The 12,019-nt window shown below is 42.4% G+C and overlaps 1 protein-coding gene across 1 annotated transcript in view; it reads left to right on the top strand.

The window, feature by feature from the left end:
• Nucleotides 1-5,720: 5,720 nt before the first annotated feature.
• The window catches only part of CFAP92 (cilia and flagella associated protein 92 (putative)), a 76,167-nt gene continuing 69,868 nt past the window's right edge, over nucleotides 5,721-12,019 (top strand). Inside the window, exons 1-2 of the mRNA XM_036739646.1 lie at nucleotides 5,721-5,823; nucleotides 8,929-9,192. Coding sequence (XP_036595541.1) covers nucleotides 5,721-5,823; nucleotides 8,929-9,192 — 367 coding nt within the window. The remainder of the gene's footprint in view (nucleotides 5,824-8,928; nucleotides 9,193-12,019) is intronic.

The following is a 12,019-nucleotide window of genomic DNA, read 5'->3' as shown; positions in this document are numbered from 1 at the left end:
GGAGAATTCAATAGCAGGCAGGCATATGGGAAGAAAATGCTTAGAGGTGCAATGGTTAGAGCCAGCTAGAAATAGGGGGCCATGTCATACACTTACGTGTTAGAACTGTAAAAGGGCCCCAAGTTGGTGCAGAGTTGAGAGGATTAGTTAAAGGAGATCTGGGTTCAAATTTAGCCTATGATAAATATTAGCTATGTCACCTCATGCAAGTCATTGTAGCAACCCTACAAGATTACAAATGGTGGAGCAGGTTCTGATCTATATTTTTAGGAGTTTCTTAAGCAGAGAAATCCCTAAACCAGCAAAATCATAAATGAAATACAAATCAAAGCAGAAGTGGAAAAAAACAAAACAAAACCCTGGTCTTGGGGGAAGAAAAATCTCCATAATGGATAATTGAGGATATAATACCTCAACTGAAAGGCTAATGTCTATTTGACTTTTATGCATATACTCTAAAAAATACTAGCTTCTAGCTGTCTAAGAGAACAGAACTCAAGGGGAAAAAAATGAAGACTCTCTGGGAAGATGTTATTATAATTTTCATCTCCAGCCATATGTAAGTAATTGATTTAAAGACTGATAGATCTTTTATAAATACGTTGGCATAAAGAGCCTTTGAAATCTGCAATTTTGAGTTGACAGTCATGCCCTCTTTCAAATCAGAGGCATTAAAAGTATTGGTTCTTTGTTAGAACCTTCCTCACCCATCTGCTATTCTGTTTAGAAAGAATGGGATAGAAGAGGCATGATAAATCTTTGACTTTGCACTGACTAAGATGGGAGGAAAATGAGTGGGTCAAAAAGATGTCAACACAATTTACTAACATCTGCACCCACAAAAGCAAAGAATGCTCATTGCAGTGTGAATATTCCACTGTCTTTTATTTCTGTCCTTAAGTTTGAGTTGCTTGACATTTGGCACTGAGATTTTAAACACTTTAAATCAGGTTTAGTTTGACATCATTTATCACAATAATTTTCAAATGGATAAATGATCTAAATATACAATTCGTGTCATAAGAAAATTATAGGAGAATAGAAGGCAATATCTTTCAAAGCTTTGGCTAGGGGAAGAATTCATGATTAAGAAAGAGATAGAGATGGTTACGAAAGACAAAACAGGCCATCTAGATTACTCAAAACTGCAAAACTTTTTCACATACACACAAACAAAAATCAATGCAGCATGAAGACAAGTAATGATGGATTAGGGCAGACAGAGTTTGCATCAGCTACCTCTGATAAAAATCTGACATCCAAAATCCACAGAGAATTGATACAAATCTGTAAGCCTAAGCATCAAGACTAAGTGGTCAAAGGTAGTGAACAGCTTTCAAAAGGAGAAATGCAAATTTTCTACTACCATATTGGAAATGCTCCAGATCACTGATAATGAGGCAATGTCAAAGGCTTCTCCAGCTGGCTGGTTATGATTGGCTGGGGTCCACACACACACACACACACACACAGAGGTAATAATGCAAATTAAAACGACACTTCTTACTGGTCAAGCTGGCAAAGATGATCTATTAATTAATTTATTTATTCATTGATTGATTGATTGAAGAGGAAACCATACCTGAGATTTCATTGATGTTTGTAGCTCCTGGTGAGGGATTCCCACCCCACTCTCTTTCTCCTCCCCCGCCCCCCATTGCAAATCAACATCTTCTCTGCAGTTTATGGTTTTAGAGAGGCTCTTGGGGCACTGAGAGATTAAGTGACCTGCACAGGATTGAACAGCAGTGAGTCTTCAACCCAGGTCTTCTTAACTCCAAGGGCATCTCTCTACCCATAATAGAAGGCCAGGCCTGGAGTCAGGAACACTCATCTTCCTGAGTTCATATCCGGCCTCAGATAATTCCTAGCTGTGTGACCCTGGGTAAGTCACTTAACTCTGTTTGTCTCAGTTTCCTCATCTGTAAAATAAGCTGGAGAAGGAAATGGCAAACCACTCCAGTAACTTTGCCAAAACATACCCCAAATGGGGTCACGAAGAGTCAGACACAACTAAACAACAATCCTATCTTTTGATCCAGTCATCTCAGTACTGGGCTTATACCCTAAGGTGGTCAATAAAGAAAGGTCCTATACCTAGTAAAATAGTCACACACAGGTATCGTGATACAGTAAAAAGAATACTCAGTTTGGAGCCGGACAATCTGAATCCCAACGACCACCCTGGAAGAGTCACTTGCCCCCTCTGGGCCTTAGTTGCCTCTCCTTTTCCTATCTGTTGGGATTGGGCTAAATGACCTTTGAGGTCCTTTTCAACCTCAATGAGTCAATGACTCAAAGATCAGAAAATTCTATATGCTGGGGTAACTCCCACCTTGATGCTTCTGATTGATTTCCCCAAGACTCTGATTTCCTTTGGGGTATCATGGGGTTAGCAGCTTGCTCTGTGGGTTGGGGTCCTCTGCTGATCTGTTCACTCCAATATGCTGCTCTGATGCTGAGCTTCTTTCTACCATCCTCTGTTGAGCAGAGCTGCTGGGCTTCTGCTGGTCTTTTGGTACCATGACGGTTGTCCCGAATGGTGGTGAAGAGAAGGGATATCTATTCACTGTTTTACTTAATGGACCCCAAGCTATTTTAGCGTTCTCTCTCTCTCTCTCTCTTTCTCTCATTTCTCTCCTCTCCCCTCTTACTTTCTCTCCCCCGTCTCTGTCTTCTTTTACTTTCTCTGTCTTCTTCCTTCTCACTCTTCTTCCTTTTTTACTTCTCTCTCTCTCTCTCTCTCTCTCAATATCTCTCTTCCCCCAGCGAATCATAACCAGCCAGCTGGAGAAGCCCTTTGACATTTAAGTCTTTTTTTGTCTTTAACTAGATCTCTCTCCATGCCCAGGAAACAGCATTTATGCTATCATTAAAAGTAACTTAACTACAAGCTTTTCAAGGCCAGCAGCTACATCTTTCTCTATCTTTATCTTTATTCCCTCTCCTCCCCCACCAACCTCCATGAGAGGGGCTGTAGTGGTCTGACAGCCAGCCTCTGAGTCAGGATCCTGGGCTCAAGGTGTGTCTCTGATAAACTTAGGCTTTGTGGCTTTGGCCAGTCACTTAACATCTCAGATGCCCCCTGGCAACTCACACTAAAACTTGCAAAGTTACTGCCCATCCGTAAAGGTGGAGGGATTTCCTTCACTAGGGACCTCCTGTAATGAAGGGTGGGGGAAGCCCGACGTGGCTTTGCCCATAGTCAGTACTCCGGAAACACCACCTGAATGGATGATAGCTTATCTGAGCCTGCCTTACAGGTTTGTTTTGAGGGAAATACTTTGTATACAGGAGAGCACCCTAGAAATCTGAGGAGCTATTTATTCTCTGGGTGCAGGAGCCTAACTTTAATGCTGCTGATTATGTCTGACTTAGTGGACAACTTGTTAATGGCAGGAGCTCAGTATTGTATCAACTTTTATCTTTGGTATTGGGTACTTCTTGTTTTTTGTATCAAAACTTGGTTTATTTGTCCATTTTCAATGGGCAGGGAGGATAGAGAGGGGTGGGAGACACAGGGCAACTGTAACTTCCATTTTTTGCTTAATCTGCTAAACTCCTCACTCCCTGTTTTCTCACTAGGTTTAAAATATTTCTTGCCTCAGGTTAATGTGATCTTTGATTTTTCAGTCTTTTTTCCCCCTCCATTTAAATGTTTGCAGCTAGCAAGAAACCAAGTTGGTCTGAACCCTAATACCAACTTCCCGAGGTCACTAGCGCACTGGGCACCAGCGGTGCAGTGACTTGGGAAGGCAGCTAGTGGGGGAGGAAGTCAGTTCAGCCTTTAGAGTTTCTACTGCCTTGCACTAAAAACAAAAGTATTTGGGCTCTTTGACCAATAAACTTCACAATCACAGCCCAAGCAAATAGGTCACACAGTGGAGTACTGGAGCTGGAGGCAACAAAACCCAAGTTTAAATTCTGTCTCAGACGTTTCCTAGCTATGTGACCCTGGACAAGTCACTTAACTTCTGTCTGCCTCAGTTTCTTCATCTGTTAAATGGGGATAATTGCACTTATCTCCCAAGGTTGTTGTGAAAAAAAAATGAAGATAATTTTTTCCACTTAATAGTATTTTATTTTTTCCAATTACATGTAAAGCGTTCACTTTTATAAATTTTTAGTTTCATTTTTTTTCTCCCCCTTTCCCTTCCTTGCCCTCTCTCCCCAAGACAGCAAGCAATCTGATATAGGTTATGCATGTAGAATCATAAAATGAGATAATATTTGTAAAACTCTTTGAGAATCTTAAAGTTCTATTTAAATGATAGTTATTATTATCAGCAATAATAACATTACTGTTGTTATTATGGGTGAGACCAGGGTAGAGGAAGAAATTTCTAATTACTAGGCAGTTTACTCCTCTAAACTGCATGGGAGCATAGATTTCTTTACTCTAAAACAGAAATTGTATTTGCAATAACTACCTTACAGTACCACTGAAAGGAAAGCACTTTGTAACCCTTAAAGAGCCAGGGAAATGGGGGGTTTTATAGACATTTCATTCTAAGTTATATTACATTTGTCCAGGTACCTATCTTATTCCTGCTATTACATTGTAAGGTTGGCTTTTTTTTTTTTTAAGGGCAGGGATTGCTTTTAAATTCATTTCTGTTTCTTCTCCTGTACTGTTGAATAAAGGTGTTTTTTTTTTTAAATTGTGATTCAGATGGTGATCCTGGGCAAGTCACTTAACACTGCCTCAGTTTCCTCATCTGTAAAATGAGCTGGAGAAGGAAATGGCAAGCCACTCCAGTACATTTGCCAAGAAAACCCCAAGTGGGGTCACCAAGGTGAGACATGGCTCAAACGACTGAAAATGATAGATTTTGAAATGAGGAGAGGGAACTCTTCTCTCCCCCCTCCCCCATTTGGGGAGAACGACAAGGACATTTGATCTGGATCTAGTTTACAGCACCTGGGGCTGAATCCCAGCCTTGCTTCTCCCTACCTGTGAGACCTTAGCCAAGTCGTTACTCCATCCCCAGGCTTCCGTTTCTTCGTCTGTAAAATGTAAGGGTCTAAGACTAGCTGATTGTAGGGATCATAGATTTAGAAATGGAAGGGACCTTAGAAGTCATCACATCCGACCCCTCATTTACAAAATGAAGAAACTGAGATCTAGGGAGGTTAAGTGATTGCCAGCTCTGGCAGGCCGTAAGAGGTCAGGAGGCAGAATCTAAACCCGACACCCTGGTCCCCTAGTTCCAAGTCCAGGGCATTCTCCAAAAGCCCCTTTCCAACTCTAATGTTAATGACTTTTTGGAAGGAAGAGCTTAGGACTTCTCCTTGGGAAGCTTGGTCACTTTCTTATGAGCCTAATTTGTACCCCATACAAATGAAAGCCTTGCTCTGGCCCCGCCCTCCAGCCTCCAAGCCCTCGGACTGACGAACACCAAAGTCCCCTCTCGCCTAGCAACCGCACGACACAGAGCAGCCTCATTCAGATTCCCGCGCGGCTCGCACTGGGGGCGTTCTTTGCCTCAGCGGACGGACATAGGTACTGACGCCACGGGGGTCCCTGGGTCAGGAGTGAGTAGCCTAGACTGGATGAGAAGAGAAATGCGGGAGAGAAGCCGGGGCTGCTGGGCCTGAGGGGCGGGGCGGGGCGGAGGGGCGGGGGGGGGGGAGGGGAGATCGCTGCGGGGGGCGCCCTCTCCATCCCGAGTGGGTAAGCCCCCCCAGACCCTAGCCTTCGGGGATGGCACCTGCGCGAGATGAAGTGTGTGGCCAGGGGGCGAGAGTCCCAGGAGGGCCCGCGCGTGGGACCGAGGATGGACAATGAAGGATGGAAGTTCTCGACCCACCTTCGGAGGGGCTGTACGTGTGCTGAGTCGAGGGACCGCCCTTCACATGTGCAGGGGTGTCAGGTGTATGAGTGTGTAATGTGCGTATGGGTAGTGAGTGTGTCAGGGGATTTGAGTCCGCATTGTCTTACACAGAACCAAAGGATGTCAGAATTGGAAGGCACTTTCGGGGGTTACCCTCTACTCTGCTCCTCCCTCCTCCCGGGTGGTCTATTAGTCAGTTATCAAGCGCGTATTAAGCGTTTACCACTCAGCGCTAAGCCCTGAGGACAGAAACAAATAAACAAAACAAATACCTTGTTCTGTGCCCCCAAGGAGCTCACTTTCCAAGAAGGCAACAAGATTTATACCGTGGAAGGGAAAGTCCCAGAGAGGCCTTGGTGAGAGGCAGCTTAATTTAGTGGATTTGGGGTCCTGTGGAGCCCTGCCGGGCAAGTCCCTAAACCTCTCAGGGCTTCAGTTTTCTCATCTGAGAACTGAGAGTGTTGGACCACTAGACCCTTCCAGCTCTAAGTCTATCATCTTATGGCTTGGATTCTGAAGAGTTGGTTTCAAATCATGGCCCTGATGCTGATTTGCAGTGTGTTTGGGGGTAAGCCCCTCTGATTTTCTGGGCCTTCAAGACTTTGGGGAGGAAAGCCCTTTGTAAGACTTAAAGCATTATATAAATGTGAGCTGTTATTACATTATGGAAGGAATGACTTGCCCAAAGTCATCCTCCAAATCATCGGAGCCCTGAATCTCTTCCAAACCTCTCTGATTTAACGTCTTAAAAAGACAACTTAAAGAACAAGCATCTCCTTAGGTGCAATCTAAGTGTCACTCTGTTCATCTTCTCTTTCCATGGTTTGTGTCAAGTCACCTCCCAGTGATCCTCCAAGTGGCACCAAGTATATTCAGTCAGATATTAATGGGTGACAAGAACTTTGTATCAAAGAAGCCTAGATCTTGGTGAGGCTGCCATGTTAATTTTCCCATTTTTTTCTTCTGGCCACTGGTCACTTAATCTCTCTGGGCCTCAGTTTCCTCATCCATGAAATGAGGTTAGATTAAATGATCTCTAAGATTCCTTCTAACTCTAAATTCTATGATCTCAAATCAGTGGGTCCACCTATGGTAATTCCCTAAGGAGAAATTATGGAGAAGTCTAAAATATGGTCTGAGTCTTTGAGGGAACTTACAACCTGGCTGTGGAGATGAGAATTTTTTTTTTTTAATGTAGATGGCATAGTTAAAAAAACGATTCAGGACAATATAAACAAAGGGTTGTATGTGTGACTCCTGGTTTGGCAGCCATAGGCCCTCTCAATCAGACTCCAGCCTCACTTGCCAGGCTTTTCAAATATAGATCCCTTTTCCTGCACTCAACATTCTAGTCCAAATGTTCCATTTACCCAGCATTCCGCTTTATCTCTTCTCACTCCTGCCTCTAGAATCCTTTGCTTCCTTCAAGACTCAACTCAAATGTTATCTCCTCAGTTGGGATGATTTTGATTTTCCCCTCCCCATATACCTATTGCTAATGCCCTTCCCCTCAAAAGAAATTATTCTCTATATATTTTGTGTTTGTTTTCCACCTCTGACATATCTACTATGTGACTCTGGACAAGTCGCTTGACTTGTTAATTGTTCTAGTCACATTCAACATGTGGATCTGCCTTGGTAGAAGGAATTCCTTACCCAGAGCTTCTTTATTAAGCCCATAAACTCACATATCTGGTGAAATTTTACAAAATTTATTTATTTGTCATTTACTTACCATTTCCATCACTTACCATCACCATTATTCATCATACTTATTTACTTACCATTTCCCCTCAAAAGAATGTAAGCTCCTTGAAGGCAGGAACTGTTTGAGTTTTGTCTTTGTATTCCTAGCATTCGGAACAGTGTCTGTCACTGCTGCTTAAATTCTTTTCGGTTGGTTGTTGTGCTTCTTTCTCTAAGAGGACTAAAATGACATCACTATGCTACAGTCAAGTTTCAACGTGTCTGACTGTGGCTGATCTGACCAATACAGGCTCGGAATGCTCTGCCACATGTTGGGCACAAATAGTCCTGTGAACATTTGGGGTGGATTCTCTAAATTTGCGCATCCTGCGTTTCCTTTGAGCTGTCTCAATTCTGCTTTGCTTATAGAGCACAGAACCTTCTCTGATGTGGGCACAACATGCTGGGAGGTCCTGTGCCAGTATCTGCCATGTCACACAATCAATTCCAAAGTTCTTGAGAGTGTCCCTGTATTGCTTCTTCTGACCACTATGTGAATGTTTGCCCTGTGTGAGTTCTCCATAAAACAGTCTTTTTGGCAAGTGTATGGTTTGCATTCAATCAACGTGGCCCGTGCATCAGAGTTGCACTCTCTGAAGCAGAGTTTGAATGCTTGGCAGTTTAGTTTGAGTAAGGACCTCATTCATACCTTATGCTGTCAGGTGATAGCAGAATCTTCCTAAGACAGTTCAAATGAAAGCGATTTTGTTTCTTGGCATGGCACTGACAGACTGTCCAGCTTTACAGGCATACAACGAGGTCAGCACAAAGGCTCTGTACATCTTCAATTTGGTAGTCAGTCTAATACCATTTCTCTCCCATACTTTCCTTCAGAGCCTCCCAAAAAAGTAATGCTGAATGAATAGGACTGTTAACAGAAATGGAGAGAATCGAATGATGCACGTTGGAGTAGTGGAGGAAGGTTATTTGGGTAATAATCATAGCTAGCATTTATATAGTGCTTCAAGATTTGCGAAGCCCTTTACACACACCATCTCATAATAGCACCTGCCTCTCAGGGTTGTTGTAAGGAAAAGATAATTGCTTTACAAATGGCCATATAAACGCTATTCATCATCATTGTTATTTCTTCACAACAGCCCTGGGAGGTAGGTCCTATGATTTATCCCCATTTGACAGATGAGGAAACTGAGGCTGAGAGGTCCAAGCAATTTGCCCGGGTTCACACTGCGAAGTGTGTGTAGCCAGGTTACCATACAGAGTCCAAGTCCAATACGATCTCCAACCACCCAGCTGCCACCTTGAGACTTTTTGAACTGGGCTTGGCTGGTACCGTTAGTGGCCCCATGGAATCCGTCTTTGTATTTCTCCTCCTCTCCCCTCCCAGGTGGGATTCTCTGCAGGATGGCGACGAAGAGCTTTCAGTGGGACTCTGAAGCAAAGCCCCTTCAATGTCCCGGGGAGCAGTTCTCCACGGTGACTCTCTATCAGTATGATGGTGCTCTGCAAAATGAGGGCGGTTTCCAGCCCATGCGGCATAATCTCCCCACACAGCTCTGCATGTCTGCGCTGGAGGATCTCGAAGATGTGGATATTCCCCAAGTAGTTCCTTGTACATTCACCATCTGCTTGGCTCTGCCGGGATACTTTGGTAGGTACTACAGAAGATGAGTTGTTTTAGATGACTGAGCAAATGGACTTTCCTACCTAAGTTGCACGATACATACTTACATCTTCCTCCTCTTCTCTCTGTTTTTCACACCCTTCTTCCCTCCTAGTATATGTCAATGACAGAACACTGGTGAATGAGGGAACAAAACTTAAAGGAATTAGGATTCTAGGTGTCCAAGAACTGTGGGGCCAAATCCAGTGGATCCAAGTGAAACCTCATTCTCTGTTGACAAGTTTCCATACAGCAAAGACTAAGCCCAAATCCTTGTTTTGAGATGAGATTTAATTGTTGTTATGAAATTTAATCAAATTTCCAACGGACTAATGTTTGTTTACCCACAACTTTAATAAACAGTTTAACACAAATGATTAGCCCTGACAATAGAAAAATAAACAGGACTGGGACAGGAAGCCAGGGAAAGCTTCCTGGAGGAGGAGGTGTTTGAATTGGGCTTTAAGAGATGTGGTGGAATCCAACAGGTAAAGAGAAGGGAGGGCCCTTCATATAAAAGTGAACAAAGTTGGGAGACTATAGGAAGTACTTGGGGGATGGGGTGAGGTAGAGAAATCTGGTTTGCCTGGAGTGTAGAGTGAATAGAGAGAGGCAAATACTAAGAGATAAATCTGGAAAGACAGAGTGATGTCAGAGGATGCAGAGCCTTGAAAGCCAGACAAAAAAGTCTGAACTTTAACCCAGGAGGCAGGAGGGAGCCCCTGAAGATGTTTGAGTAGTGGCATGACCTGACCGAATATATGAAGTTGCTTAATTTACACGTTTATGAAAAAAAAAGAACCTTGTCCTCAAATTTGATCAGAGGCAAAGTAGTGAATATTGGCATTAGTCAAAGGAAAGCAGAAATACTGTACATCTTTATACGGGAATACAATTTCTCCCTCTCATTTGTGACCATTATTAGAGGCATCTATTAAGAGACTGCCTGAATGTGGCATGATACACTGTGCTTTTTGAAGTAAATTAGACAGAATGTCTGTCTCTAGGAGCTTACAATCTGCGACAGCTTTCATGTGGATGGAGTTGTTAAAGAGTTGTAGATAAATGGAGAAATATGGAATAAATAAATAAATCAATCAAAATGTTTACATTTAAGTACGGGCCTAGCAACTGATTTGTCTTTCAGCCCAGGATCCTCCTAGGTGAGTTTGGAGAGGCTTATCACTGGTGTTGGCCACCAGGTGGTAAATTCTTTTGGCCATAATAACTCATTAAACCATAGGCCATGGAGGGAGTTGCAATTTGCATCAGTAGAGGGAACATGAAATAACAGATCCTTGAAGAATTTATATTATAGGTAAGCAAAGGGATAAATTAATTTAGTGCAGTAAGTGAAAAGGAAATCATAGGACTTGCCTATTTAAACAGAATTCTAAAGAAATCACCATTTCTACACGTCAGGAATGTCTTCATGGGAGAGGCATGGTTTTCAAAATCTGTAATCAAGTAGAGGAAAGAACATGAACGCTTAAGGGGAAGGGAGAGATATTCCAGGGATATTCCAGGTCTAGATTGTGGGGGTGGAAATGTTATGATTACACAAATTAAAATAAATATATTTTCCTGAGAGTAGAATGAATGAATTTAAGAATACCAGAAACGTTAAATGGCCTATAAAAAAGGTCCTAGTGACCTCTAACAGAAGGCTTCTAGGCTTTTTGGCCTTGGTAGATGTTCTGTTGCCATCCCCAAAGGAAATGGGACTCTCCTTCAAAAAACCGTGGATATCTGACCATATTTTTAAAAAATCCCTGTTTCAATTTATTCATATCTATTATTCATATTATTTATTTGTGTTCATATAACTTATTTATATTTGCATTTTATTTTCTTCCTATTTTTCTTTCTGACTTTTTTCTTTTTATTCCTCTCTTAGCCAATTAATTCTGCAGTCATTACTTTATCACATATTATGTTCAAGGCACGGGAGAACACAAAGATGGAAAACAAGTTTCTGTCCTTAGGGATAGGGACTAGAACATTGATTCCATCAGTAAAAGGAATTCCTGAATGAAAAAACTTCCTCTTTACCAAAATAGGTTGGTGCCTTCTCTTTGACTTATAGTCCTGCTTGCCTTGAGCTTGGAGCATTTAATTGAGTTGCCCAGGCCCACACAGCTACTATATGCTAAAAAGTGGGACTGGAACCCAGGTCTTCCTGGCTTCAAGGCTGGTTCTCAATCCACTACCCCACGCTTCCTCTCCTTTTGTCCTCAAGGAATTTATGTAATCTGCACATGTTTGGTCAGCTGGTCAAAGCACCAAGCTACTCTACTCCAGGATGCGAAGATCTGGAATCACTTGCATATATGGGATACAGCAGAGTATAATTAATCATTCTACTGTAGTGACAAGAGCCTGGAGAATGGAGGCAAGTGGCTTTGGTTCATATTTCAGGTCTGCCTCTTTCTAACTGTGTGACTTTGAACGGATCCTTTTTTCTCTGCTGTCACATCACATCACTGACTCAGATTGAACTTGTTTTCCTCCTAATAACTCCTAAGACTTTTCCAGATGAATGCTTTCCCCATTTTGTATTTATAAATCTGATTTTTGTTTCTTACCCAAGTGTAAGACTACATTTAGCTATATTAAATTTAAGATTCTTCTCCTTGGTGGACAATACAGAAACAAAATAACACATACGGACTTCTGTCTTTTCTTGTCAGTCATCATCATCCTGCCCACCCTGAATCGAAAATCTTACCCTTTTTTGGATCCTCCTTCCCCTACCCCACCCTCATCTGGCTGAAAAACCCAAACAAACAAACAATAGATAAACAAAAACCCAAGC

The sequence above is a fragment of the Trichosurus vulpecula genome, chromosome 9 (assembly GCF_011100635.1).
Source record: "Trichosurus vulpecula isolate mTriVul1 chromosome 9, mTriVul1.pri, whole genome shotgun sequence".
In the NCBI taxonomy this organism is placed as follows: domain Eukaryota; kingdom Metazoa; phylum Chordata; class Mammalia; order Diprotodontia; family Phalangeridae; genus Trichosurus; species Trichosurus vulpecula.
The sequence above is the reverse complement of the archived record's forward strand: the minus strand, read 5'-3'. Positions and strand labels throughout refer to the sequence as shown.